This window comes from Colius striatus, chromosome 22 (assembly GCF_028858725.1).
Source record: "Colius striatus isolate bColStr4 chromosome 22, bColStr4.1.hap1, whole genome shotgun sequence".
Classification (NCBI taxonomy): domain Eukaryota; kingdom Metazoa; phylum Chordata; class Aves; order Coliiformes; family Coliidae; genus Colius; species Colius striatus.
In genome coordinates this window covers 9,115,451-9,141,055 of record NC_084780.1, presented here as the reverse complement: position 1 = coordinate 9,141,055, position 25,605 = coordinate 9,115,451, and the positions used below count along the sequence as shown (strand labels likewise).

Here is a 25,605-nt window from a genome sequence, read left to right as displayed (position 1 = left end):
AAAGCCTGCTCTCAGATCAGCAGAAGAAGTAGATGATTGTTCACACATTCTTTATTATCAAAAAAAGAACAAAACCAATATTAAATTAAATAAATTACAGATATTTCCGAGCTGGTTAAACATCATGCATTTCCCAGTAAGGCTTCAGAGCCATTACATATCGACATCACTGTTGGTGGAACAATAAAGGGATACTGGAAATGAAATTTTTCTTACCCCAGCACGAATTTGAGCTTCCCTAATTCTCTTGCCCAGGGCCTTGGAAATTAAGACTATGAACCTGCCACATTGTGCCTCCAGCAATGCTGGTTGCCCACTGTTGTGTTACATTTATTGCCAGAATTGGCCCACAGCTACAGAAATAAGATATCCTTCTTAGATCATCAGAATCATAGAGTTGCCACCACTTCAAAGCCTTCTTCCTTGACATTCCATCCATTATACTTGTAGGACATTCAAGAAAAACAATTTGTTTTTTATACATGGTCTGTTGCTCTGAGGCTTCCTCCACTTGGCCTGTCAGGCCCTGAGACTGTGAATTCAGCCTCCTGTCATTAACCCTGAATGAAGAACGGACAAGTCGAATTTTCTTCATTTAATGTGATGCCACCTCAGAGATAGATAAATATTGATTAGCTACTGTAGGATAGTTTCTTGTTCTGTTGCATCAATTTCTTTGTTGCTTTTTTAAAAACAAGTAAGTGAAGAGAATGAATCACTTGATTTTACATTCTAGAACAAGCTATACACATTTCTGGAAAAAATCACCACTCTCTAAGATTAAAATAAGTAATAATTGTTAATTAGTGGGTTTTTCCTTTTGGAAACTAACCTCCTTTCGCTTTATTACTCTCCCCTGCACCACATAATCAGAAACTGATGAGGTAGCGAAATGGCAACTTAGATAATGAGGTGTTACATAATGCCAAACTTGCAGGATCCTGATGTTGTTTCCTTTAATGGTTGTCCATCTATAATGGTTCATGATGCATTTTTTTTCCTTAAAAAAGACACATATAGGAGCTGTAGGAAAGCCTCCCTTTCTCTCTGCAGAAAGCCTTCTAGCAGTCGGCTAGCCAATCAGCTCAATGATGTATATGTACTTCAAAATGGTACATTAGAGCTTGATGATATGTTTAGTATCTTAGGGTAATAGCATAGAAATAACTTTTAAAAATATAATTTACTTTTATTGTTAAGGCCACTTTTAGTATTTTGTGGTTATGGAAAGATAACGGACTGTCCAGTTTTGTTTCCATTACAGTTAGTTTTTCTTGTTAACTCTTGTGTTTTATCACAGTGCTGGAAATACTTTGTAGAAAGACTTGAAAGTCAAACAAAAGTAATGGTTTTAATTGAAATTGGTACACACCACTATGTGTCTTTAAGGTTTTTTTAAAACCTTATTTGAGGCTGAAATGCACGAAGAACGAGGGGGCCCTTTAACACTTGGCTTATGCTTAGATTTTTCAGGCTTTATATGATCAACTTGTCATTGCTGTCACAACATCAGCACCGGATAAGAAGGGAAGGCATCAGAAAAGGAAGCTAAAATAGCAGTTGTTATTAGCATCATTCAAATAGAAAAGAATGTCAGGTTTTTAGAAATGTTTAAGATCTCAGCTGTCCGCCTCTGGGTTAGTGAGACAGGCCTGTTTGCCTGAGAGGTAGATGGTCCTGGTAGCATCAGTCTGTGGTGGATTTTAGTGAAAATCATCAAACATGTAGTAGAGAATTGCTATGGAAATATCACATACTAGACAAGAGTTTTCTCTTACTGCACATGTGACCATCTGAGAGCTTGTCACCAGAAGCTCTGCATACATAGGAGTGTCACTTGGACCATTCACTAGTTGCAGACATGAAATACACTCAATTTCAGTTTTACTCCTCTGGATCGATGGCATCATGAAAAGTGTGCAGGGAGGGCTTCCTTTCCTGTCCCTGAATTTGCTCTTTGTGATCAAAATCACTTGGGGAAAAAATCTGTCCTCGAAGTTCTCATCCATGTTCTGGACTAAAACTTTTAGTTGCTTCAGTTAAAAAGAAGAAGGGAAGAGTCAGAACACTCTTGGGATGAATGCTTTCATGCCATTCACAGTCTGAGGGCCTTAGCTGAAGTGCCATTCAGTCAGTAGAAAGATCCCTAAAAAAAATTGTAAGGGGGATTTGAACTGAACCCTGGGTTTTTAGAGCAGGTACTCAAGCCACTTGGCAGGCAGGACAACATATGCATGTAACACAGGGTAACACAGAATTCTTGTTTCTCCTTACAAGCCAGCCTTATTAGTAAGGAGAAAAAAAAAAAGTAATCCAGAAAGTAGCCCTACAGAGACAGAGTACCAACATGTTTGGGGTACCAAAAATGCAGCATTGGTTTGGGGCAGTGGTTTCTTGGATGCTGGGTCACAGAGAGAGCAGTGCAGGGGCTCAAAGAAGAGGGACCACAGGAAGGGCAGAGATGGTGGGAAATTCAGGGGTTTGCACTTACTGTGTAGATACCCCAAAGGTCAGTGCACATTGTAGAACAACATTACCTTACAAAGCTCCGTAACCCCACCTTTCAAGAGTTGCTTTTGCTTGTGAATCAAAACTGTGAAAGGCTCGTACTTCACTTCATCAGGGAAGGAGGGAGGAGGAAAAGAGAGAAGGGGATGCCCAATTTACCTAATTCCTGTGTGGGCAGAAGAGTTTGATTTTGTGAGACAAAGGAGAGCATTTGGCAATAATGAGTAATCGTCCCATGTGTTAAGGCACCTGCCTTCAAATGAACTTGCTTCTCTTCTGTAATGAATGAGATGGCATTTCCTGAATTCCTGCTTCCGTAGAATTCTGTTGCCTGCTCCAGAGTCCATTGCTCGTAATACCAGAAGCAGAGCAGGGAGGAGGGAGGGATTTATCAGCTCAAGAGGTGTGATGACCTCTTGCTTTCCAAACTTAATGCATCCCCAAGTAGAAGTGCAGCTCTTCATGAAGGGATGGGAGTGAGGAGTCTGTTCAGGAGAGTTTGCCCGCACACTGACACTCCCTGTGCACTCACAAAGCTGTCTGGGTCTCTGTGTGGAACATGCTTCCAAACATCTCCTAGAGGGTACACAAGGCACGCTGGGTTAGGGCTGATGCTGTGGCACAAACCCAGCAATGCAGCTCAGCAGTCACTCAGTCACACAGAAAAATGCTACCAGAAACCTCAACCCTTTCCAGCCTTCCTCCACGAGGGAAAGCTGGTGGTGAGGAGGTTGCTCTGCCTCCAGCTATGTATGGATGGCACTGGAAGATTATATCTTCCCAGGGACCTGGGTTCAGTGAGTGCAAATTGCTTCAGTATTGACTAAATCTGTGCTGAAAATCTTGACCACTGACCCTTATTTGGGGCTTGAGCCCGGTTCTCCAAGTTCATCCCAGTGGGAGAAGGCCACAGGTCTGAGTGTGAACCTGAGCTATGTGGCCCAGAATGGATTAAGGGCTGTGTATGGGCTAGCCTAGCTGCTCCTTCGTCCAGGTTCCTGATAGAGCTCCTCAGGACAGAGATTTTAAATTCTTTCTGCAGCTAACTTTTAAAGCATTACTGTTGCCACCAGTTTTCCTGGCACTGGTACTGGGACTTCCCATCTAATCAATCTCAACCACAACTTCTGATTTCCACCTTATGTCCACAGCTGAAGTACTGACCCCTGGCATAAGGACTAACCTCCTCCAAGTTCTTGAACTCTGCACTGCTTTCATCCACAGACTCATCATAGATAGAGAGCTCCGTCTGGCTCGGGCTCTGTGTGGGAAAGAATTAAATCCACAAATTAGCAGAGTGCAGGGTTGAAAGGAATGAAAAAAATTGCTAACCCAGGCTTAAAGTATCATCCATCCTCAAAGGGAAATGCCCAGGAAGACGAGGCCCAAAGGGAATCCTGTTTCACTGTTTACCTCTGAGCGAGCTGGCATTTGCATGTCTCTTTGCCGACGTATGAGATACCTTATTCTTGTAAGATAACTGACTAACACTGCTCGGGTTCCAACTCCAGTAATCATGCAATAAACCCATCCATATTTGGGGAAATAGCCTGTCTGACCCTGCTTTGTCAGCATGTGCCACATTCTTGCCTCAGCCCTTTCTCCTCCAACCAAGGGAATCATAGAATCATAGAATGGTAGGGTTGGAAGGAACCTTTAGAGATCATCTAGTCCAACCCCCCCTGCAGAAGCAGGTTCACCTAGATCAGGTCGCATAGGAACACATCCAGGTGGGTCTTGAAGACCTCCAATTAAAAGATTAATTAATAGATGCTGAGTCCATTCAAGGAGAGGGGCACATTCTTTGCCTTCATGTATGAGTGACAAATTCTGCATTTGTGTGCAGCTGTGTCTTCCAGCCAACACCATACTGAGGACTTATGCTGGAACAGCTTTGTTGGATTCTCCAGACTGGGATAACATTAATCTCCCAGAGAGGGGTTTGCAGAAGGCATTTACACTTCTGAACTCCCCTTGAAATTAATTTGATCAGTAGGTATGTAGCACATAAGCAATAATTGGGAGATGAAATATTTTGTTGGATTCAGACCTTTACTACTTGAGATAAACAAGAAACTTTATTAGGTGCAGTGTTATTATTCTTCCTTTGTGCTGATGCAGCATGTAAACCTAATGACACAGTGCTGTGAGCTGGAAAAAGCCCAGAGAGATATTTTACCTCTTCTAAGATGGGCGGGTGGACAATTTCGTTGATATTTGCCAGTGCAAACAAAACAGCATCATGGATTGTCAGGAAGATGTGACTTTGGTCCAAGCCTCCTTCCTCAAAAACGCCACCTGTGCTAATGTCATTGTAGACCTGGGCTGAAGAAGAGAAAGGCAAATGAACAAGAAGGAAACCAAAGCAGGAAGCCTTTGAAGGTGTGCATGACTGACAGTGATCCTCTGAGCTAAAGCAAGGCTGGATTGCATAGAGAAGAGTTTCTATGTTAGATGTGGAAATGTTACAGTCATATCACAAAACGATAGAACCTATTTCACACATGGAGAACACTGTTTGTCTGTCCTTTCTTCTGTTCTCTTCTTTCATCTGTTCTGGTTTGGCCCAACAAAAGGCTGACAGCTCACAGAGTTTCCATAAAGAACACAAAAATATCTCCTGTCTGTCAGGAGCACATAAATGGGGGAAGATCACATGGAAATACATTCTTTGTGGATCCTTACCATGCACGTTTGCCAAGAACACTTTTATCCCAATCTTCTGGTAACTGGAACACAACTAGAAGGGGTGAGAGGAGAGAGAGAGGATTAATAACACTGCTGCTCCAGTTTTGTGTTTATATATGAAGTCTTTTATCCAGGCTGTTACACATGTCCTGGGGATGCTGAAGGAGAAAGTCACACAAACCTTCTATTGAGGAGGGTAAACATCCTTATCTGAGCTGCCTAAGAGAGTAGAAGGTACCTGGGTGATATGTTGCTTGGCTATGTTTGCAGTGCAGAACTAACCTTTCCCAGTGCTTTCGTGCCCATGAGGTCAACAAAACAGACCCCACTCATGTCCAGGATGATGGTGTGAAAGCTGATGTAGGGTGGTGCTGTCATCAGAGGGTCAACATCTGCTGTGGGGAGGCTACTGAAAGTGCTTCCTTGCAGAGTAGTGGTGCTGCCCAGCTCACTGGAGGTGTGCACTTGCCCAGCACTGTTGGCAGGTGGATGGAATGTGACATAGGAGATGCTGACACCATTAACAGACGTCTGGTTGTTGTTGGTATCTGTTGGAGAGGTGCTTTCAAAATCTTTCTGGAGCTCTTGTAAAGACAAGGTCTACAGCAAAGCAGAAATGCACAGTCAGGGCAGGGCACAAACATCAGCACAAGCTGAAGTCCTGACATGTGAATGCAACGGAAGTATTCAGTGACATTGAGTGTTTTAATCTGGACTAACTCCAGCCTAGTACTAGACTGAATGTCCCTTGGGGTTGGAGTATGCTGAGTTAATTTTAAATGCTTCGTGTTCACATACTTGAAGACTGTTCAGCAATGCAAACCAAATGGAGCTGGGGTGACTGTGAACTGGGCTTCTAAAGGGCATTTTTAAACTGAAACGCTGACATAGATATATCCTTAGAGAAAGAAGGCAAGCCTAGTTTCTAGCACATTGTTGACCATGTTTCCATTCTAGTCTCTATGGCTTTCTTGCTCTCAAGTATTTTCACTTCTCAAGTATCTTAAAGTTTTGACTTTTGGAAGGAATGGAGTTGTGGGTGGGAAGGAAAGGAGGTATGAGAGGTGGAACGTGACTAGGAAGGCTGCAGAAAATCCTATGTCAAGAGGAGCTGTTTGATGGGGACTTGAGGTCTTATCATCAACACAGGAACCCAAACTGAGTTACCTTGTTCTGCTTCAGTAGGAATTTTGGTAGCTTTGGTGGGGGTGGTGCTGTCCCCTTCTCCTGCCGTTTCACATATTTCTTCCTGGCTAAGTACACTTTACCAGGATCCACCCCAGTCTGTGGAAAAGAGAAAGTTTTCTTTGAATCTGTTCAGATCCATGGTCAGCAACTGCTGTTTCTTTCCTGCTATGTCCCAGCCTGTGGCACCTATAAGGTGAAGTCTACAAACAGTCCTGAAGACCAGGGGGAAAAGGATGGAAGACTAGAGGATAGATGTGACCGACCATCTTTTGTCATTATCCAAGGCTTAATCCTCGGAGAGAGTAAGGGCCTTTGGGAATTGGCTGCAAGCAGAAGTTTGTTAGGGCATTGCTCACCTTGGCTATAATCTTCTCACGAAATATCTCTGAATTGGCAAAATAGAGTGGCGAGCAGTAGGTCACTATTTTAATCCCGTTAAGTTCATGTACCTGCAACAGAGACAAGAGCTCAAACCAGGCCTGATGTGGGGTGTGCAGGGTGGCTCGGGACACGGGCAGCAGATAATGGGGAAGGTCAAACTGAACAGCAGCTCTCCTGCTACTCCTGAAACAAGCAGCAGTCAACCTCACTGCGACAGAAACATGAACTCACATTTCCTGGTCACATTGGATACCAATGGCAAAGAACAGCATTTCCTGTGATGTTGCTTTAGCCTCTGCTTACCTTGTTGTAGGACTTAGGATTCTTGTAGATGTCTGTGGAAGTTACTTGGCCCAGGGCAGAGCCGTTACGGCTACAAGAAAAGAGGTGATCAGAATTAGAGTAAATGTTGCAGGGGTAGAAAACTGCTTTGCTTCACATTCCATACTGGGATTTGAAAATTTGCTTTATGAAATTGCTTAGATTTCATCCCTGCAGAGTCTACAGGGCAAAAAAAGAGTCAGCAGTTTGAGATCCCAGACTGGGAAATATTAATAAAGGTCTTTGATGGATTAAAAACAGTTCTGCACATTATACAGAGCTCTTTCTTTTTATGAGCAGGATTTTCTGCTGTGAATGATGCAGGTAGCTTTTTGTGCTGAAGCAAATAACTTATGAGTTCCCTCTGCCTTGGGATGTGCACACGTCTAACCATGCACAGGAGTGGGAATGCAGGCAGTGAGTTAGCTCCAGACGTTCCTGTTTGCACATTCCAGGGGCCAAGGAGGACACCTGCACTCCCGCAGGCTCCTGCCACACGTTCCTCTCAAACTCGGGCCAGAGGTCAGTTATAAAAGTAATCTGTCGCTTGTTCTACAGCTGGGAGATTTTGCTTCTCTTTTGGTTTTGGTAGCTACACCAGTACTTTGTAGATCATAGAACCACAGAATCATTTTGACTGGAAAAACACTTTAAGCTCATCGAGTCCCAGCCCTCCCCTCACCCTGCCAAGCCCACGGCCCTCAGCACCTCAGGTCCATGGCTTTGCAATGGCTTCAGGGCTGGGGACTCCTCCACCTCCCTGGACAGCCTGGGATGGTGTCTGTCAATCCTCTTAGGGAAAAAAGTTATACCTGTTTTCCAGTCTAAACCTCCTCTGGTGCAGCTCAAAGCCATTTCTTCTTGTCCTGTCTCTTATTACTTGGGAGAAGAGACCAATATCACCACACCAGTCTCCTGTCAGGGAGTTGCTAAGAGTGCTCCTGTCTCCTCTCAGCCTCTTCCAGGCCGGACACCCCCATTCCCTCAGCCCCTCCCCAGCACCCTTGTGCTCCAGCCCCTTCTCCAGCTGCCCGGCTCTGGCCACGCTCCAGCCCCTCATTATCCCTCTGGCAGTGAGTGAGGGGCCCAACACTCAGCACAGCCCTCTAGCTGCAGCCTCACCAGGACCCAGCACAGGGAAATAATCCCTGCCCTGGACCTGCTGCCATCCCAGTGCTGATCCAAGCCAGGATGCCCTTGGCCTTCTTGCCCAGCTGGGCATGATGCTGGCTCATGTTCAGTCACTGTCAACCAACAATGGTGGGGTCTCCATCCTGGGAGATATTTAAAAGATGCATAGATAAGGTGCTGAGGGACATAGTTTAGTTTAGTGATGGGCTTGGCAATGTGAGGTTAGTGGTTGGACTTGATGATCTTAAAGGTCTTTTCCAACTGTAATGATTCTATGATTCTAAACCTCCCAGGTCCTTTCCCTCTGGGCAGCTTTTCATTCATCCCCTCTGCCCCAGCCTATGGCATTGCCTGGAGTTGTTACTTACAACTGGGTATGGAAAACCACAACCAGCACGGAGAATCCCACGCCCACAGCAACTCCGTAGGGAAGGCTCAGGAAGAAAGCAGACAGGAAGCTCACCAGCCAGACCAGCTGCAGAAAGAGAAGAGCGTGGCAGGTCATTTTACTGTACCATGGGCTAGAGCGCAGTGATGGATGGAAAATAGCTCTCTGCTGATATTCTGGAGAACATCACAGCTCAGGATTAAAGGACCAAGACCTGAATTCTGCATCTGTTCCAATGATACGGTTTATTGCATGTTTTTGTGTGAACCATCATTGCTGGGAAGCTTTCCAGAAGCCCCAGTTTTTCAGCTGCAAAAGCAGGCAGTGCGTTTCTTCACAGCTGCACAAACACCTGCACCACTCATCCAGTTCCAAAAGTACCAGCCTAACTTGTCAAGAAAAGGGTCCTCCAGATGAGACCATCTGCTGTGCAGTAACTGCTCCCAGCCCCAAGAAAGCTCCTGCTGACCGTCAGAGCATTTCAGAAGGAATGGGCATCTTTCTGAAAATCACCTGAGCACCTACTACAGATGAACTGAGCACAGAGCAGATTTGGTGACAAAGTATGATAAAGCATACCAAAAGCTGCTCTCCTTAGCTCAGAGCTATGTCATTTCTCATTTTTTAATGTTCGATCTCACGCATCTCCTTCTGTATGAAGTTAGTCCTGCCTAAACACATAAACATGCTCTCCAAGAACCATTTTCAGGTTACTATAATGCCACTCTCAAGACTGATTAAATCTAATTTTGACCTTGGACAAATCAGAGTAAATTTGATGATTTCAAGATCTTAATTTATACACATACTGTATATAAATGGCAAGTAAGGGCTTCATTTAGACCACACTGGGATGAATCTGCAGAGTAGTCTCTGCAGTTAGCACTGAAACACAGCGAGAGTTGAGGTAATGAACACCGATGGTCTGACATCACCCAGAAAGACTGTTCCCTCTATGGGACAGGATGCTGAATCTAGTTCAAATTCCAGGGAGATTAAGGTCAGGCGAATGCAGTTCACTCCTTTGGCATCTGCCCGGTCCCTATGCTCTCTGCAGCCATGGGCTGTCTGTGGTTGCTGGCAGCAAGAGCTTTGCTCCAGCAGCTCAGTGGAAACACAGCACAGCTGAGGCAATGGGTCTGTGCCATGAATGACAGGTAATTCACATGGGGCAAACCAAAGAGGTTTCTGACAGGAAGTTTATGAGACCTGTCCACCTCTGCTGTGGTGACCATGTCTGGCAGAGACATAGTGCAGGCTGTTTCCCAGGTAGCAGCACGCATCTCCACTCAGGAGTCTCCCCGGGCTTTGGGCTGGGGGCTGTGGAGCCAGTGGGCCTGGTCTGTGTTCCTTTCTGTGAGCTCTGATAAAAGGCAACCTCACATGAGTTGCTAGAGCCAACCAAGACCTTCTATCCTACCCAGTAGGCATCAGTAGAACTCACTCCAAGATGTGCTTAAATTGCCATAAATGATTCCTGGCTAACCGCATCTTCCCCTCAGCAGCATTCCCATGCTGCTGTTCTGGCCTGCGTAACTGCGGCAGCTCAGACCTCGCGCATTCCTGGTCCGGTAGTCTGCCAGGTTCACTCCTAAGCATGGACTCTTTTTTTGTAGCTCATGCCCTGTTGCTGGAGTGTACCTTCACATCGTGGTCACACCCCTGTGAAACCTCTGACTGGACTGCTCACCCATCTCTTCTCCAACAGCTGTTTGAAGGGTATTTTGGGAAAGCTTGTGATGACTCAGGTCAGCCCATTTGGACTCCTGATTTCTCTGATAAGGCAGTTTGTTGGGACCTGACAGGATATTGGCTCAGTGTCCACACACATCACTCAGCCATGGGAGTCCTGTTCAAACACTGTCTTTTTATGTCAGACATTTCCAAATTCCGTTCTCACTCCCCCGCACCCCCTGCCTGGGTTTATACATCAACCAGTGCCTGGAGTCCTTATCACTGTGAAGGGCTCTCCTTACCCTGGAGGGCTATTGTGTGAGTTTTTAAGTCATGACTCCTAGATATTGAGCAGGGCCGGTTTGGCTAGTTCTGGGCAAACAGGCTTCTGCAGTTGATTGGCATTTAAACAGAGCAGGTAATAGTTCAGAGCTCTCTGATACGTGTGCTAAGCATGAGAGTGCTCAGCTGGGCAGGACAGCTCTGCTGCTGCTGCAGACCTCCTTGGTGAGGGGTTGGAAGCATGATCACACTGAAAGGGCAAAACCCACCTTCTCAAGGGACTCCCCTCCATCCCCCAAAATCCTGCTGGAGGGCAAAGCTGCTCGCCTGCCTCTGAGCTGCAGTGTAAGGCAGGCAATGCCTCCCACTCATCCCCAGGCACTCACGCAGTCCAGCTTGCTCTTTTTCCACAGGTAGAAGGGATCAGCCAGCTGCTTGAGGGAGTTTTTCAGGTTCACTGCTATGAGGGCTCCCAGGACAGACTGCAGAGGAGAGGGGATGGTGTCAGCTAGGGTAGGCATGTGCCATGTTTTGCAGCACATGTTTTTTGTCGTGTCCAGTTACCATGAAGGAATGGGAAAGTCACATTCACAAAGATCTCACTTGAATCTGACCGTGATAATTTAGACTATTCTTGCTTTCAGGGGTTCGGAGCAGACAGGACCCCTGTCCAGGAACAAACTGTGCTGTGCAGCAGTTTGCATCAGGGGTTTTTGGAAGGAGACTGTGCCTTCACCTGGGTGTGTAAAGTATGTGACGCAACAGCCACGCGGTGTGTGCAGATGTTTATGTTACCTTTGGAAGAGGTTCGAGGTAGATCCCCAGAGCCAGCATGGTCACCATGACCACCAAGGCCACAAAGAAACTTGCCACCTGTAAAAAAATAAATAAATAATTTCAGCAAAATGTTAAGGTCTTCCTAATCCCCCTCTGGGTCTTTCTTCTGGTGCTTTAGCCAGTGATGCAACTGGTCCCTACAGCATTTAATGTGAGCAGATGATTATCTCCAAGAACTGGGCTAGGACGTTGCAGATCTCACAGAGTAGCTCTGCTCAACTGGGGGAAGGCAGACTGGGAATGCAGATCGACAGCTCTATGTCTGTGACCAATACAAAGAACTACCTGTGGAACAAAATGGGGTTAAGGAGGAAGGAAATTCTGCTCTAACAGCAGCAACATGAAGCATTCATATATGGAACTTCTCCAGACCTGCAGCAGTGATGCCAGGCTGGCAGCACACAGCTGGCAGCTGCAGGGGTTTGTGGTCAAGTAGGGTCACATAGGGAAGAGAGGAGGAGGAGGTACTAACTTGTGATTTCCCTCCTGCTCCATCGATGGCGAGAGTGACGGAGAGAGCACAGCAGATCACATGGATTTTGAAGAAAGATCCAAAGAAGTTGCTGCAGCCCAGGGCCAGCATTTCCTGTGGAGAGAGAGGAATCCTGTCATCAGAAAGGACAGCTGACTGCACAGCCCTGACAATGCCTGTGAGCTGCCAGGTGGGAGAGCAGGTGCCTGAGTCTGGGGTTTGTGTGGCCAGGGAAGGGACCCTGCAGTGCATCCCAGAACATTTCCTTCCAGTGAGAGCTGGAATGGCCTCTGGTGTAGTGGGGAAACCTGGAAGCACAATTCCACATAAACACGTTGTCATCTAGTGACACACTAAGGGCAGGGCTTCATGTGGTATGCGTGGCTGTTATTGAAAGTTGCCACCGTTCCAGTGATAACAAAAGAGGATTATTTAATGTCTTCCTCTCACAGTATCTAGGTGACACACCAGGAATCCAGGTCTTTCGCTGCAAATGAAATGAGAAATGTATCTGCCCAGTGGTGCTCCAACAACCTGCTAAAATGCTGTCTGTGCAAGCAGTCAGGGCTGAAGCCTCAGGTCTTAGAGGGACAGCAAAGCAGAGAGCTCAGCCTAAGTATCTTTCCCCTTTTTCAGGCTCTCTTCAGCCCATGGGAGATGAATCTGCCATGTCCTTTCGACCCCTCCGTGGCAAGCTGCCACATGAACCTTCATGCATAGGAGCAGCACGTCTGAACATTTGAAAGCATCCCATTCATTCAGCGAGGTTTTCTTTTCACGCCTGAGAGCAAGGGGAGCAGCCCTTAACCATGTCCTTCCAGACCAAGCATTACCTGGTTGGGGTCCACGTCATAGCCGTGCTTGGCTGCCAGCGTTCTCCCCATGGCCAGGTTGATCACGTAGCTCACGATGGCCAGTGAGAAAGCTGTGCCGATCATATCTTTCCACTTGTTCACCAGGGGCAGGGTTGGCTCTGGGAACCTGCACTCAGAGCGGAGAGGAAAAGCGATTGTGACACTGGTGTCTGGAGGCCAGTGGAGTGTGTGAGGAGCTTGTGGGTTCAGGAATGGCATAATCTGTGTCTACACTTTGGACAGCTTGAGTGGATGGTGGCAACCGTGAAACAAGATGCAGCAGTGCTGCCTGACAGTTCTGGGAAGAGACTGTCATACAGCAGGGAAGAATGAGTTATTTTCCAGGCTGCAGGAGGAGAAGGAGGAAGGAAAATGATCTGGAAGTTGAGTCAGGCTTGCACATTCACTTACCCCATGCTGATCTTCCCAACTATTGGCATGCCGTACTTCTCAGGCATGTTGAAGCTGCCGGAGATTGCAGTCGCAACTATCACCTGAAAGTATGGAGAATAAAAGAGCAGTAAGCGGAAAGAGTATGAGCTCTTTCAGAAGCACAAACCTTGCTGTGCTCCTGCGGCTGACAGAAGAAAATTAGTACCAAATTTGGGCTAGGGAAAGAGAGAGCCTCCGCAGGAGGAGTTATGTTCCCCATCTCCAGCATCATCAAGATGCAAGTACAGTCTAACAGGGATGAGCTGGGCATTAGAGGTATCCTCCTTGAGGATGGCCCAGTCTCTGAACCCAAGCCACATATGATGTGGATGTCATATCACATTCACTGTGTAGGTTCTCTGTGTGATGGGCCTGCTGTGAGCATAAGTGGGTGTCCCAGGGCTGTAAGGGGAAGGACTGTCTCCTGGAGGATCCAAGGACAGCTCTTACATCACTTACAATGATGATCTCCATAGGGATGGGCATCCGGATCTTTTTCATGTACTTTAGGTTGAGCTCCTTGACAATGATCAAAAGCATAGCACTGACCAAGGCATAGACCAGGGAGGCCACATTGGTTTTGGGCAGACCTTTACAAATATCAATGAATGTCTAAAGGGGAGAGAAGAGGAGAAGGTGTCATGGGGAACAAGAGCCTCTGGAGAACATCTGTTACCATAATCAACTGCAAACACCCTGTGAGAAGGGTGAGAGAAATGCTAGAAACCCTGCTGCTGAGAGATCAGCAACCAGCCCTGGGTCTCTGCTATCTGGTTAAATGCACTTCTAGCTGCATCAATGGAGGATGCATCTGTGGAAGATGCTGGAAAGCCCAGAAATGGGTCAACCTAGTCATAGGAAAAGTTTCTGTTGCTAGTAATTGTGTGAGGCTCTTGCTGTAAAGAAACACAGTTTATATTCTCCCCAAATCACAAACCTGTTTCATTATTTCTAACTAGAATCTAGCAGACAAGGACTCAGATAATACTACATAGGAAATGGCAGTGATGTAGGTGTGCTGGGCTGGGAATGGTGCAGCTGTATTCACCCTCCTTCCACCCTTTCCTTCTCTGCAAACCCCCCTTTCCCTTGCAGGGCTGCCAGTGGTGCCCGCGGAGTGGTGGTCACCAGGGGAGGAGGTGCAGGGAAGGCCCCCATGCAGGGCACCCACTTACATAGACGATAGCTAAGGGCCCGGTGTAAGATGGGACTGTCAAGCCGAAGACATACTTGAGCACGGAGATGAGGATCTGCAGCCCTGCTGCTGTCATAAAGCCCCTGATGAAAGACTCTGAGAGGTAGATAGCAACAAAGCCAAACTGCACGAATCCCAGGCACAGCTATGGTAGGACAGAAAAGGTGTTACTAGAAGCATGCCAGCCTGACAGGGTGAGGAGTAGCATGTGAGCATGCCCGTGTCAGGTAGGCAGCTTTGCTGAGAGAGTACATCCCTCCCATGCAGCCACAGCAGCAGCTGGACAGACAGACTCTTCCGGAGCAGGGCTGGGAAAAGGCTTGCTGCAGGGTGCTGGGGTGTCACCGCCAGCTGCAGCCCAGCCCCAGGGGCTGGCCTCACTTTTGGAAAGTCCGTTTGAGGAATTACACACCAAGACCACAGCTGAGATGGGATCCCCCCCAAAACCTCTATGTTGAGGCATCACACTACAGGACTAAACTAGTCACTAAACTAGTCACTTGTAAACAAGTCACTAAACTAGTCCCATAGTGGCCAGTGACAGGATAAGGAGTAACAGGCACAGGCTGGAACACAAAAAGTTCCATTTAAACACAAGGAGAAACTCCTTTGGTGCTGAGGTGAGGGAGCCCTGGCCCAGGCTGCCCAGGGAGGGTGTGGAGGCTCCTTCTCGGGAGGTTTCCAAACCCTCCTGGACATGTTCCTGTGTCCCCTAATCGAAGGGAATCGGCTTTAGCAGGGGGTCGCCCTGGATGAGCTCTGGAGGTCACTTCCAATCCCCACCATTCAGGTATTCTGTGATTCCATGATCACCCGCTTCGAAGCGGGGCCTCTTCTAGCGTCTGTTACCACCACCTCTGCCCCAGGGAGAGGACCTGGCTGACTGCGTGTGGGCCAGCTCTGGCCAGAGGACGCAGCAGAGGTGGTGCAGCAAGTCCTTACTTGTATGAGGGCTGTCAGGCACGCTAAGGTGGCAGAGATCTCCAACCTAGCTGCTTCCATTGCTGTGGTATTCACACTGGTCTCATTGGTAGTATGGTTGAAGTACTGGAAGTCCGACTCTGGAGCCAGCTCATTGCAGACGTTGCCAACAATAATGCTGATGACTGCAAAAGTACCTACAGAACAACACAGTGATGTCAGTAGTTATCTCTAGAGAGTGTCATGTCCTGGAAGGCACTTGGGCAGGTTAGGCTGCTCAGGTCGAGTCACCCAGCCCATCACCTCAGCCAGCCCTACAGCAAGAAGCATCAGCAGTTCACTGGGGTGAGATCCTCCTGTGCAGCCAGAATCGGAGATCCTGTAATGCCCCTGATGTACTAGATGTGTGCAAACATCTCTGGTTTGGGACACACTGAGTATTCCCAGATGATATTTAACTGTTTTGTCCAGATACTCTGTAAACTCTTACCTGGGACCATCTGATGGATGCCACCAAGGAAGAAGTATGTTATCAAGGGGAAGAAGGAGGAGTAGAGGCCGTTGACAGGAGGCAAGTTGGCCAACAGTGCAAAGGCCATTCCTGGAAGATGCAAAGGAAATAGGCAGGTCACCTGGTGTGTGCAGCTGGCATCAGCCCTCTGTTCTGCTCACACTCTCATTAGCTCCAAGAAGGTGCTGCTCTCTGGGCAAGAGAGACCAAAGAGAGCAGGAAGGGCACAACAGAGAAATATAGGGACAATCAGGTCAGAAGCAGAGCTTAGGTTTACACAGTCAAAAGTAAAAGCAGCTAACTCTCCAAGACTGTAATCTGTCTGCAGACCTTTAACAGCAAAGTGTTATCCCCTCTCAGTGACCCAGAAAGCGATTATGTCTTACCTTGTGGCACTTGAATTGTTCCCGCACTGAGCCCACCAAGAACATCAGGCAAAATGTAGTCCTTAATTTTATACTTGGGAAGCCACACAAGTATTGGGAACAGGTTAAAGAGGATGAGTTTGACTCTGGAAGCTGAACATCTAGAGGAGATTAAAAAAAATAATGTAAGTAAGTAGAGAAGGAAGGAAGCAAGTAAGCTGGGAAGTGAGCAAACAAGGAGGTAAGGAAGAATATTCCTAGGAATATCTCAACCTTTCTGCTATACCTTATCCTGAGCCCAGTCTTTGGTGCAGAGCCTTTCCCTGTGAATGCGAGTCTCCTGCAAGTAAACTAGCTGGACATGACATGGAGGATTATTGTGGGGATATGTCTGACTCAGTGGGAGGTCTCCAATGCTGTCACAGCTGGAAGGAGAAACTGTGCAGAATGGAGGATTTAGCTCCTCAATTTCTCGATACTCTTTAGATAGCAGATAGGAAAACTGCAGGGAGGAAGCATAGCTCAGAGATTCAAGGGGCATGTACAGAGCCAAAGATGAACTTTTTCAGATGCTTGGTCAAAAAACTTCACGTGCATCTGAAGGAAGAATATTGGTTCTAGGTTGATACATGCAGCATCTCATGTCTCTGCCTACTAACATACACAGTCTCTCCTGTATTTCTGCCTTCAGTTCCCCAAGGAATGAAACTACATTTCCAAGGCAGCAATCAGAGGATTAATAATCTGTATTTGCATGATTATTCATCTTTCTTTACGGGAATCCAGTTCTGTTTTTAATCAGAAAGCTGATAAAAGGAAGGCGCAGCTGGAAAGCTTAAAGAGTTAATCCCCACACCCATACATATGTCACCAGTGGTACCTATTTGGTTATTAAAACAATTTGGAAAACAGAACCCCAAATCCCAAATGGACTCAGTGCAAACTGTTCTGCTCATTTGCCTTGCAGCCTAATAGCTGAGACAGTGGAAAGAGTAACCAGTTTCACTTGCTTCAGTACAATTTGCATTTCTCCTTTCATCCATCAACCCCCTGAAAATCACAGGGAATGTCTCCCAGGATAAAAACAGGAGCTATATCCCCAAGTCTGAATTATATCCCAATTCCAGCCCAAATCTGGTTTACATTTGCCCCAGCTACAGTGTTCTCTGTTACCTGAAAAGGTTTTTCAGTTTTTCCCCAATGGGGTAACTTCTACTTTTCTTCTCAAACTCTTTGTCGAAGAGGCTGACGGAATACGCGGGACGATCGATGACATAGCGAGGCCTGGCGTGGTTCATCTCTGGATCATGGAAATTTTTCCCAGAAAAAAGAAAAAAGCAAAGCCAAGAATGTGATTGAAGCTGGCCCCACCTGCAGTATAACAGACTGGACACCTCCAGCGTCTGGGAGCCCTCCCCGAACATCTCCACCCTAAATAGTTTCCCTGTGGCGCAGAGGCAGGTCCTGGGAGTGGCTTCTCCAGGACTGGGGGCTGTTGCTCCCCAGCACAGGAGTTTTTAGCAGCTATTTTGAGGTGATGCTGATGAGCAATGTCACCTGAAGAAGCCGAGAGTTTGTCCTGGATTGTCTGGCAGATGAGCATGGGTGTTAATCTTAGCTCCACCAGTGACTGCCTTTTTGCCTTGGGCAAGTCACTTGACCTTCCTCGTGCCTCAATTTCACCATCTGCCCGTGGGGTTGGCAAGACTCTGCAATGCCGGGCAGCCCTGACACAGTTTGCAATGGTAGGTACCGGCACCGAGATTAAAGGCAGTTAGTTCCCATCCAAGGTGTTCCTGCTGCAGTGCTGAGTGGTCTCATTTGCATTCACCTGCCTTCCTGTTTCTCACTTGCCATGAAAGGCTGCAGGTGAGTCCTTGGTTTATTCTAGGAAGTGATGTGCAGAGAGAGAACTGCTGCTAATTCATTTCAGTGATGAGGATGCCAAAACATCTGGATAGGCTAGTCCTGCCCAGTATCTGGGTCTCACCAGAGAAAGATGATGAACTTCAGAGAACCCTTATTTTACTATGACATCCATACCTGGCAAGAGGGGAGAATCATTACGTACTGGAGAGGCTGGGAGTGGAGGGAGGAAGTGGTCAGATATAAAAGAAGGATCTTGGTAATTATTTGTGGTATGGCATGTATCTAAGTGGGTCATTGCCCAACATGGGAGTAGAAGAGGGGGTGGAAAAAGACGGTGATTCAGTCAGGAGAACACATCAAGAAACAACATCCAGGTTGCTGAGAGCTTATAGAGTGATTTGAACGTGCCAGATCCTCCCTTCCCCCCTTTTTGGCACTGTGGGTACGGCTGAAACACCCGGTGCACATCAGACTTGGCAGAACCAGGATGAGCAGAATGGCCATCCCTCAGACTAATGCTACTGCTCACTGATAATCAGTTACCTTGGAGTGGTGGCTGGAAGACATGAGTAAGATGTAGCAGAGTGGCCCAGCAGTCCAGGGCAGGAAGGAAAGTATGATGCAGGCAGCCAAAACTTTGGGGAGAATTTAGGTCAATAGAATCATTATGCAAATAGCAGCTAATGGGTTTAGAAAGAGAGGTCATCAGCCCCACTCCTGCAGTGGGTGCTTTAGTGATCACAGGGGCCATCAAGTGCAGTTTGCAATAAGACAGCTCCAGCAATGGTGTGTTTCTGATTCCAGGTGCCGATCTGCACCCATGCAGGGTGGGAGGGAGGGACTCCAGCTTCTGGCATTGGAGGGCCAGATAGCTGAAAGAAGAGACGTATCCCTCTTCCTACATTATCTGGTGCTTAATCCAGTGCTGTCTGCAGGCATGCACACAATGGCTTCTCTGGTGCCCCTTTACAGCTGCAGATATCCTTCCAAGAACAATTACAAGCGGATTTTAGCCTTTTAGAGGATTGGTGCAGGCTGAGCCTAAGCAGTGTCCTAGGTTCTTTCCCATGCTTATGCCAGAAGCCTATCTAATAAATGTCCATTCCCTGGTTTTCCCGCATGAGCAGGTCACATTCCTGCCTTATAGCCCTGCTCCAGATCCCATTGCTGGAGCAGGTTCTCAGTCTGCCCAGCTGTTCCCCAGTTCCCAGCCCCACAGCTCTGCTCTAGATTTCCAGTTCTCCCTTGTGACTATTTTGAAGCTCAGGTCTAGGCTCAGCAACAAGCTCATAAGAGGTGATAAACTCAGCCCAGTTTCTGGTGCAAGAAGTCTCAGGTTTATTGCTCATCTCCATCACTTGCTGTGAGCAGTATGCCTGCCATCAGGCAGATTGAATCAGCCAATTATATCACAGCTGTTTAATGAGTTTTCACTACTGAGCAAAAGTGCTGGCAATCAGGAAAAATAATAAACAAGGCAAGTAGAGAAGTAAAAATATCCACATGATTAAATTCCATCTTAAACAAATAGGCTAATGATGTCAGCGTCTCAGACAGCGTCAAGTTCTTGACTTGTCTTATCACTGGCCTTGCCCAAGATCAAATAGCAGGTTAAACCTTTGAGATTTTGGAATTAAAGAGAACGAGCTGTGTGACTGCTCCTTGAACCAAAGGCAAACCCAGCTGTCGTGGTGTTGATGGGATAAGACCACAGCAAGCTGTAGAGCTGGTTTAAATCCTGCAGCTGGGACAGGACACTGACGCAATACCATGTGTGTGGAGAGAAAAACACAGTGCCAGTAAATTGCTGTGTTGCAGGGACTGAGTTTTTCCAAGAGCTCTGTTCCACTATGGATGTGGAATTAAAGGATGAGGACTGAGGGGAAGAGCTCCAAGAGCAGAGCCCTTGTTACAAGCTTTCCAAAAAGCCCAATCCTCAAATGCTTTAGAGCAGATGATGCTGAGAGATGTGATGTTTGGCCTCTCTGATCTACTGAGTCTACTGAGCTGGGGGTCTTGGGAAAGTTGTGACACACTAAGTACATAACTGTGATGTGATACTTAAAGCAAACAACAAATGAAGGCAGAACTGCTTAACTCCAACAATACAATGTGGGTGAAAGATGTTGTCCCAGTAGGTCACCAGCTAAGAGTCCCATCAGTTCATGCCATGCCATGCCTGATCCCTGCTCTGCCAGGTTCTAATCAGCCTGTGCACATCAAGCACAAACCTTTTTTTTTCAATGGTCATGTAAATGCAATTATTAAGCTCTTATCTTCTGTCCCTATGCTGGTGATAGCTGTATTTGGGAAGAGGAAAGTCACATTGAGGTTTCGGGCTACTGTTGAAAGGAGCCATTGGCATAAAGCCACTTTCTGTGGCCAGCAGAGGCACAGAAAAGACACTCTAGTCCAAGGAGTGTGAGTTAAAATTTAGTGGGAAAGCAATTTGATCCCTGACTTACGTGTGATTCAGGGAGTGCCTCTGACACAATTTAGGGAGAAAAAAACAGTGTTCTAAAAAATATTTCCTCCTTTGTCTGACCCCTCTCTATCTCCCTTTTTTGTTGTACACGGCAATGCACACGTGGATCTCCTTGCTGATTGCTTCTTAGCTGATGGAGTTCAGAGGTCTGGTCTCTGCTAAATCCTGGGTGAATCTTCATAAAAAACATCTCTCTCCCAGCTCCATTGCCCAAGAAAGGGTTACAAAAAGCAGCTCTCCCCTACCCCAGGAAACAAGGTCTGCCTAAAGAAGGCAAGCACAGGTGCAAGGGTTTGGTTGCGACACCAGGACAAGGTCTTGACTCCTGTTACCCTGAATCAGTGCCTTCAGCATCACATCCTCCACAAGCCCCAACTTCCCACTGTCAACTCTGGCTGCAGGTGCCATGGAAGCCCTGAGGCAATGCGTTAAAAGGGCTTGATCCATGCCAGGTCAGGCAAGGAAGCCATCATCTCCTTCCCTGAAATCTGTGCTGTGCTTGCTCCCTGAGGCATGGCATGGGGAAGGACAGAGTGGCTGCAGAGTTGGGTGCTGCAGTGCTGGATGCTGCAGTTCTGGATGCTGCAGTGCCAGCTGCTCCCCTAAACTGAACTCTGACTCACCCTCCTGCCTCACACCCTCTTCTCTCTCCCTTTCACGCCGCTAGTGTTGAGCTGGGCTTGCAAAGTGCACAGGCAGGAGGAAAAAGGTTTCTGTCATCAGTAAGTTCAGGTATTTCAAAAGGATGTTGTATAATTCTTCTCCACTATTGGGCACCGATCAGCTCTGGATCCACCCCTGCGCTCCTGAGTTGTTCACTCTCTCTGACCTCCTGGCATCACAGACAGGCCAGGACCGAGCTCAGCTACAGGCCACACTGGGAGCTCATGACCAAGGGATCCCTGGCCCGTTCATTCAGAGTCAATGATCTTGTTCATTCAAGTCCACATCTTCCTCTGGTACTCTTAATGTGCACACCTTTTTGCTCACAGTTAAAATCGCTTTGATCCAATTTAGTTTGATTTTACCTTTGTCTCTGAGTTGCTATAAGATTCATCTGAAAATGAACCAACTAGGGAAGAAAGTACCTTGTAGTGCTAAAACCAGGTTTGTGGTCTCATGTGTCTGGGACAAGTATATTAGTAAAAACATCTTTCATAGCAATGCAGCTAATCTGAGGAAGGGGAAGAGGCAGAGAAGCAGTGGTTGTGTTGCAGGGCTGAGCAGTCAGCTGCTGCATAGTGCCACACACTGAATACATACATTTGTCCATTGGGTTTAACTTTTTCTTAATCTTTGCACTTTGGAAATAGAAGATGCTGATGCTAGGAGAGCATTGAGATCGGTTCTGAGAAATGTCCTTTCCCAAAAGTGACTTTTTAGCCTCAGAAAAAGCAACATGAATCCATAAAGTTCAGTCAAAACTTAGCTGTTTTTTCTCAATTCTTCAGGAGCAGCACACAGAGCCAGAGAGAGAAGGAGAGGGTGAAGGAAGGAGAGAGTTGCTGAGAGGTGCCAACTAGCCCTACCTGAGGTGGTGAGGTGCAGAGGGAGCTGTAGTCCATGGGGACAGGGAGGAAACATCTTGCTTCCCTCCAGCTCCCACCTTCCCACCTCATCATACTGTGCTGCAGAGTTGGCTTTAATGTGCCCCTTGGGAGCAGCCATCCCTTTCCTCCACTCCTGCCCCTTTGCCACAGAGCAGCCAGGCATGAAATCAATGTTTTCTTTTTGTTTAGATTAAATATTTGGAGTGTGAAATAGGTGATTTCCATAAGGCAGATGGTCCTTTTCTTGTTTTAAGCAACCCAGCCCAGAGCAGCCACCGGGCAGGAGCACTGCACTGTACTCCTCTCCTGCCGTCCCTGGGCCCGTGCCAATGTTTGATGTACCACTTCACACGAGTTTCTAACCCAACTAGCTCTGTGCTTGGTAACCAGAATAATAAGATCTGCAGACATCTGCCAGCTACTGAAGGTGAAGCCAAAGTGTTTGGCTCAAAGGGTGTTTATTAAGTAAAACCCTTACACTCAGCAGCTCAGCTTCTGCTCTTTTTCATGCTGTTGTAAAGGCAGTAAATGCTGTGGGCACAAGAGGATCTGTTCTGCACTGACACTGGGGTAACTGAGCCAGATTTGGCCCACTCTTTCTGTGATTTGTTTGATAAACCCACTTGTTCTCAACCCCACCCATGTTCTCCATGACTTTTGCAGTTGCATCCAGTGCTGTGCCTGGCGGAGGAGGGCTGGGCTGGGGTGAGGCAGTGGGCACATGGCCTGCGGTGCTGCAGCCCGGCAGATACATATGGCCCCATCACAATCCTCTGAAAACCACCAACCTTCCTGTCCCGCAGTCCCCCACAGTATCATCTTGCTGGGTGCTGGGACCAGAATGCCAGCTCCTTGGCAGGCAGAGAGCAGTGCCTGACCTTAATAGCATCCGAGTCTGTCCCCTGGAAAGTGGGGTGTCCATCATCCCCATCCCCTTGCTGCTCCCTTGACAGAGTAGCTGCAATGGGTAGGAGGAAAGGTTGGAAAGTGCAATTAAAAGAAGGAGAAGTGAAACTTTGGTGTCCCTTGCTGCCACGAGCCTCTGACACAGACCTTGCCCTCCTCCCTTGAGGAGCAGGTGGGAAATGCAAATCCCAAGGAATTAAAAAGTTTTCAGACTGCAATCATTCTTGCACTGCCTGTGCACACCTATCCAGGGTGCCTGCTAAGAGCTCCTGCACTTGCTTCCCGCCCCTGAGGATTTGCCCTTACAGAAGGAAAAAAACACCTCTGGGGTCACCAGGTCCATCCTGCCCCAGAGGTAGAGAGTGGGATGTCATTTCTCTGCTGGAAGTCTCTGGCCTGGGGCAGAAATACTGTACAGCCAGCAACAAGTGTCAATCCAAAGGCAAGAAGGACAGGTCCCCAGCTTTTCAGCTTGCTTACAAATAAGGTGTGGACAAATTTTATCAGGCCAGAGCAGAAAGCATCCTAGCTGTATGATCAGTACTGACAATGGAGACAGCTTATAAGGATATTTTCTCTTGCCTGTATATGAGCCACCCTACCCAAACTGGACTTAAATACCCCATGAAATGGCACTGGGAAGAGCTGGAGACCCTGCACTCAGTCTGACAAGTCTCAGTCTGTGAGCACTTCTCATTCCTAGATTTAAAATTCCCTCTAATCTGATTGTGCACCCACAGGCATGCATCCCTGCACTATGCCATTCATCCATGCACCACAGCAAAACTCGTTGCCTGGGTTAGTTTCCTGTGCACAACCAGTGCTCTTCAACCACTGCCTACAGGCACCAGGCTCCACGTCCTTTTTTGCTGTGCCTGCATGTGCAAAGTCTAATTCGGGCTGCAACATCCTCGGGGCAGAGACCACTTTAGACAGTCTCATGCATAGAAAGTTTTGATCATAATAGGGATCCAGAAACAGAGGGTCTGTCACCAGTATTGCCTCTCTTGTGCCAGGTGAATCCCCCCACAGACCTCAGCAGGAGACAGCTGGGATAAGATGGCAGGATTTATTCTACTAATAATTATTTCACATATTTGGCTCTTCCAACCTCTCTTCATAAATCAGGGTCTTGGATCCTTGTTGTTGCTAATTCCTAAGTAAATCTGCTGCCATAAATCCCTTTTGCAAAAGCAGAGAGAAAAAGAGAAAGGGGGAGGGGGAAATTAAAAAAAAAAAAGAAGTACCAGTTCTCCAAATACTGAAACTCACACCCAGTGGCTGTGCAACCAGAGTGTAAATCCCCCACGCCCACCCAGACAAAGAGCAGATTGTTGGAGCTGGGTTACCTGCGCCTCGCCAGGCGGAGGAAGGGCAGATTCTTCGAGGGGAGCTGCAGATGTGGCAGGAAAGCCCAGGCTGAGAGAACGGTGCTCCCAAGGAGGTGTGCAGAGGTCTGTTCTCAAAGAAGCCAGTGAGTCATTTATAAATCACCCCAGTCAAGGGGACTGAGGGCTGTGCTCGGCACCTGATTGGCTTGGAGGAGGTAATTGCAAGCAAGTACACCCGGGCTAAGCCCAGGAGATAGCCTGGGGAGATAAGGAGGGATCTGAAGAGGGACAAGGGCTTTTTTGGATGTCCCCCCTCACCCCACCCCTTCCCACTCAGATCTGGGCCATTTGATCACCTTTGCAGGTCCCTCCATGCTCTTGGTGACAATAGGTCATATTCACTGGCACCCCAGGCCCCCTTCCTTGCCTTTTCGACCTCAGGGTGGGAGATGCTTTTGTTGACCCGGGGGAGTTCCTGGGGTTGTGGGCAGCTCCCTGCGGCCTCTGTGCTCCCTGCCTCCGAAGGGACAATGGAGCGCTTTGTGCCAGCGCTGGACCCTGCGCTTGGGCTTTGAAGATGGAATTGGCAGGGAAAAGCAGTGTTTTTCTTATTTCCATGTTCAAAGGGATGAGAGGAGTGGGAAAGAGAGGTGAAGTCCCCGCTACCTGCCCAAGAGAAAGGGCACAGGCTCCATTCCCCTGTGTGGAGAGGAGGTCGAGGCCCTCAGCCATGCAAGGATGTGCTGGTGTGGATCAGGCCAGGCTGTCTGTCATCAGCCTGGCAGACATAGTCCCCAGGCAGGCAGGGCCAGGCAAGAGCCAGCCCTGCACCACAAGCTCATCCAGAGGACGGTTTGACAAGTTCTTTACATGCCCCTTTGCTGTGGACAGGGATGGAATATGCTGGCACTGGGATGGGCTGTCTAGGAGCTATAGACTTGAGAATTGCCCCACGGAGGTACCAACCAACCAACCTCCTGGCCTGGGAATTTGCCAGTGTCTTGAGAAATACAGCTGTTTGAGCTGAAAAAAAGGCACTGATGTGTTATAGGTGTTGGTAGGGAGCAGCCAGCTCAGGCCAAGGGTAAAGGGCTCATCCCCTCCTGCCACTGTGTCCCCGACTCACGCTGGCACCACTGTGCTGAGCTGGGTCCACACCTGGGGTCTCCTCTCCTCCCAGAGGGACTCAAGTGTGCAGGAGCCACATACCAGTCAGATTGTCAAAGATGATGAGATGGGCAGGGACATCACGAGGACACATCACTGAAGTAACAGGCTGCTAGGAGGAAGCTGTGGGGGTATTTGCTGTGGAAGGG

At 47.7% G+C, this 25,605-nt stretch overlaps 1 protein-coding gene across 4 annotated transcripts; it reads right to left on the bottom strand.

The window, feature by feature from the left end:
* Nucleotides 1–33: 33 nt before the first annotated feature.
* On the bottom strand, nucleotides 34–24,402 carry SLC26A9 (solute carrier family 26 member 9). Of its 4 annotated transcripts, XM_010199677.2 has the most exons (21): nucleotides 24,308–24,402; nucleotides 17,322–17,448; nucleotides 16,170–16,309; nucleotides 15,763–15,873; nucleotides 15,294–15,469; nucleotides 14,332–14,496; nucleotides 13,616–13,768; nucleotides 13,136–13,218; nucleotides 12,704–12,851; nucleotides 11,871–11,984; nucleotides 11,357–11,434; nucleotides 10,948–11,043; nucleotides 8,586–8,692; nucleotides 7,069–7,138; nucleotides 6,741–6,833; nucleotides 6,364–6,480; nucleotides 5,479–5,796; nucleotides 5,194–5,248; nucleotides 4,688–4,833; nucleotides 3,692–3,769; nucleotides 34–3,084 (listed from the first exon to the last, which is right to left on the bottom strand). In XM_010199677.2, the coding sequence occupies exons 2-21, from the start codon at nucleotides 17,444–17,446 to the stop codon at nucleotides 3,037–3,039; spliced, it is 2,421 nt and encodes an 806-aa protein (XP_010197979.1). In that variant the 5' UTR covers nucleotides 17,447–17,448; nucleotides 24,308–24,402; the 3' UTR covers nucleotides 34–3,036. The 4 variants fall into 4 exon arrangements, with proteins under 4 accessions (XP_010197979.1, XP_061869746.1, XP_061869747.1 ...); XM_062013762.1 differs by lacking the exon at nucleotides 10,948–11,043; XM_062013763.1 differs by lacking the exon at nucleotides 14,332–14,496.
* Nucleotides 24,403–25,605: the final 1,203 nt, after the last annotated feature.

Bases quoted from the DNA above. Each gene is read 5' to 3' on its own strand.
- SLC26A9 (XM_010199677.2), bottom strand. From the start codon at position 17,446: ATGAACCACGCCAGGCCTCGCTATGTCATCGATCGTCCCGCGTATTCC. The intron at 11,435-11,870 runs GTTAGTACCTCC...ATTTTTTTACAG, and splicing joins GAGCAGGAGGGAAATCACAA to GTGGCAAGTTTCTTTGTGGC. The intron at 5,249-5,478 runs GTTAGTTCTGCA...CACCCCTTCTAG, and splicing joins GCACGAAAGCACTGGGAAAG to TTGTGTTCCAGTTACCAGAA.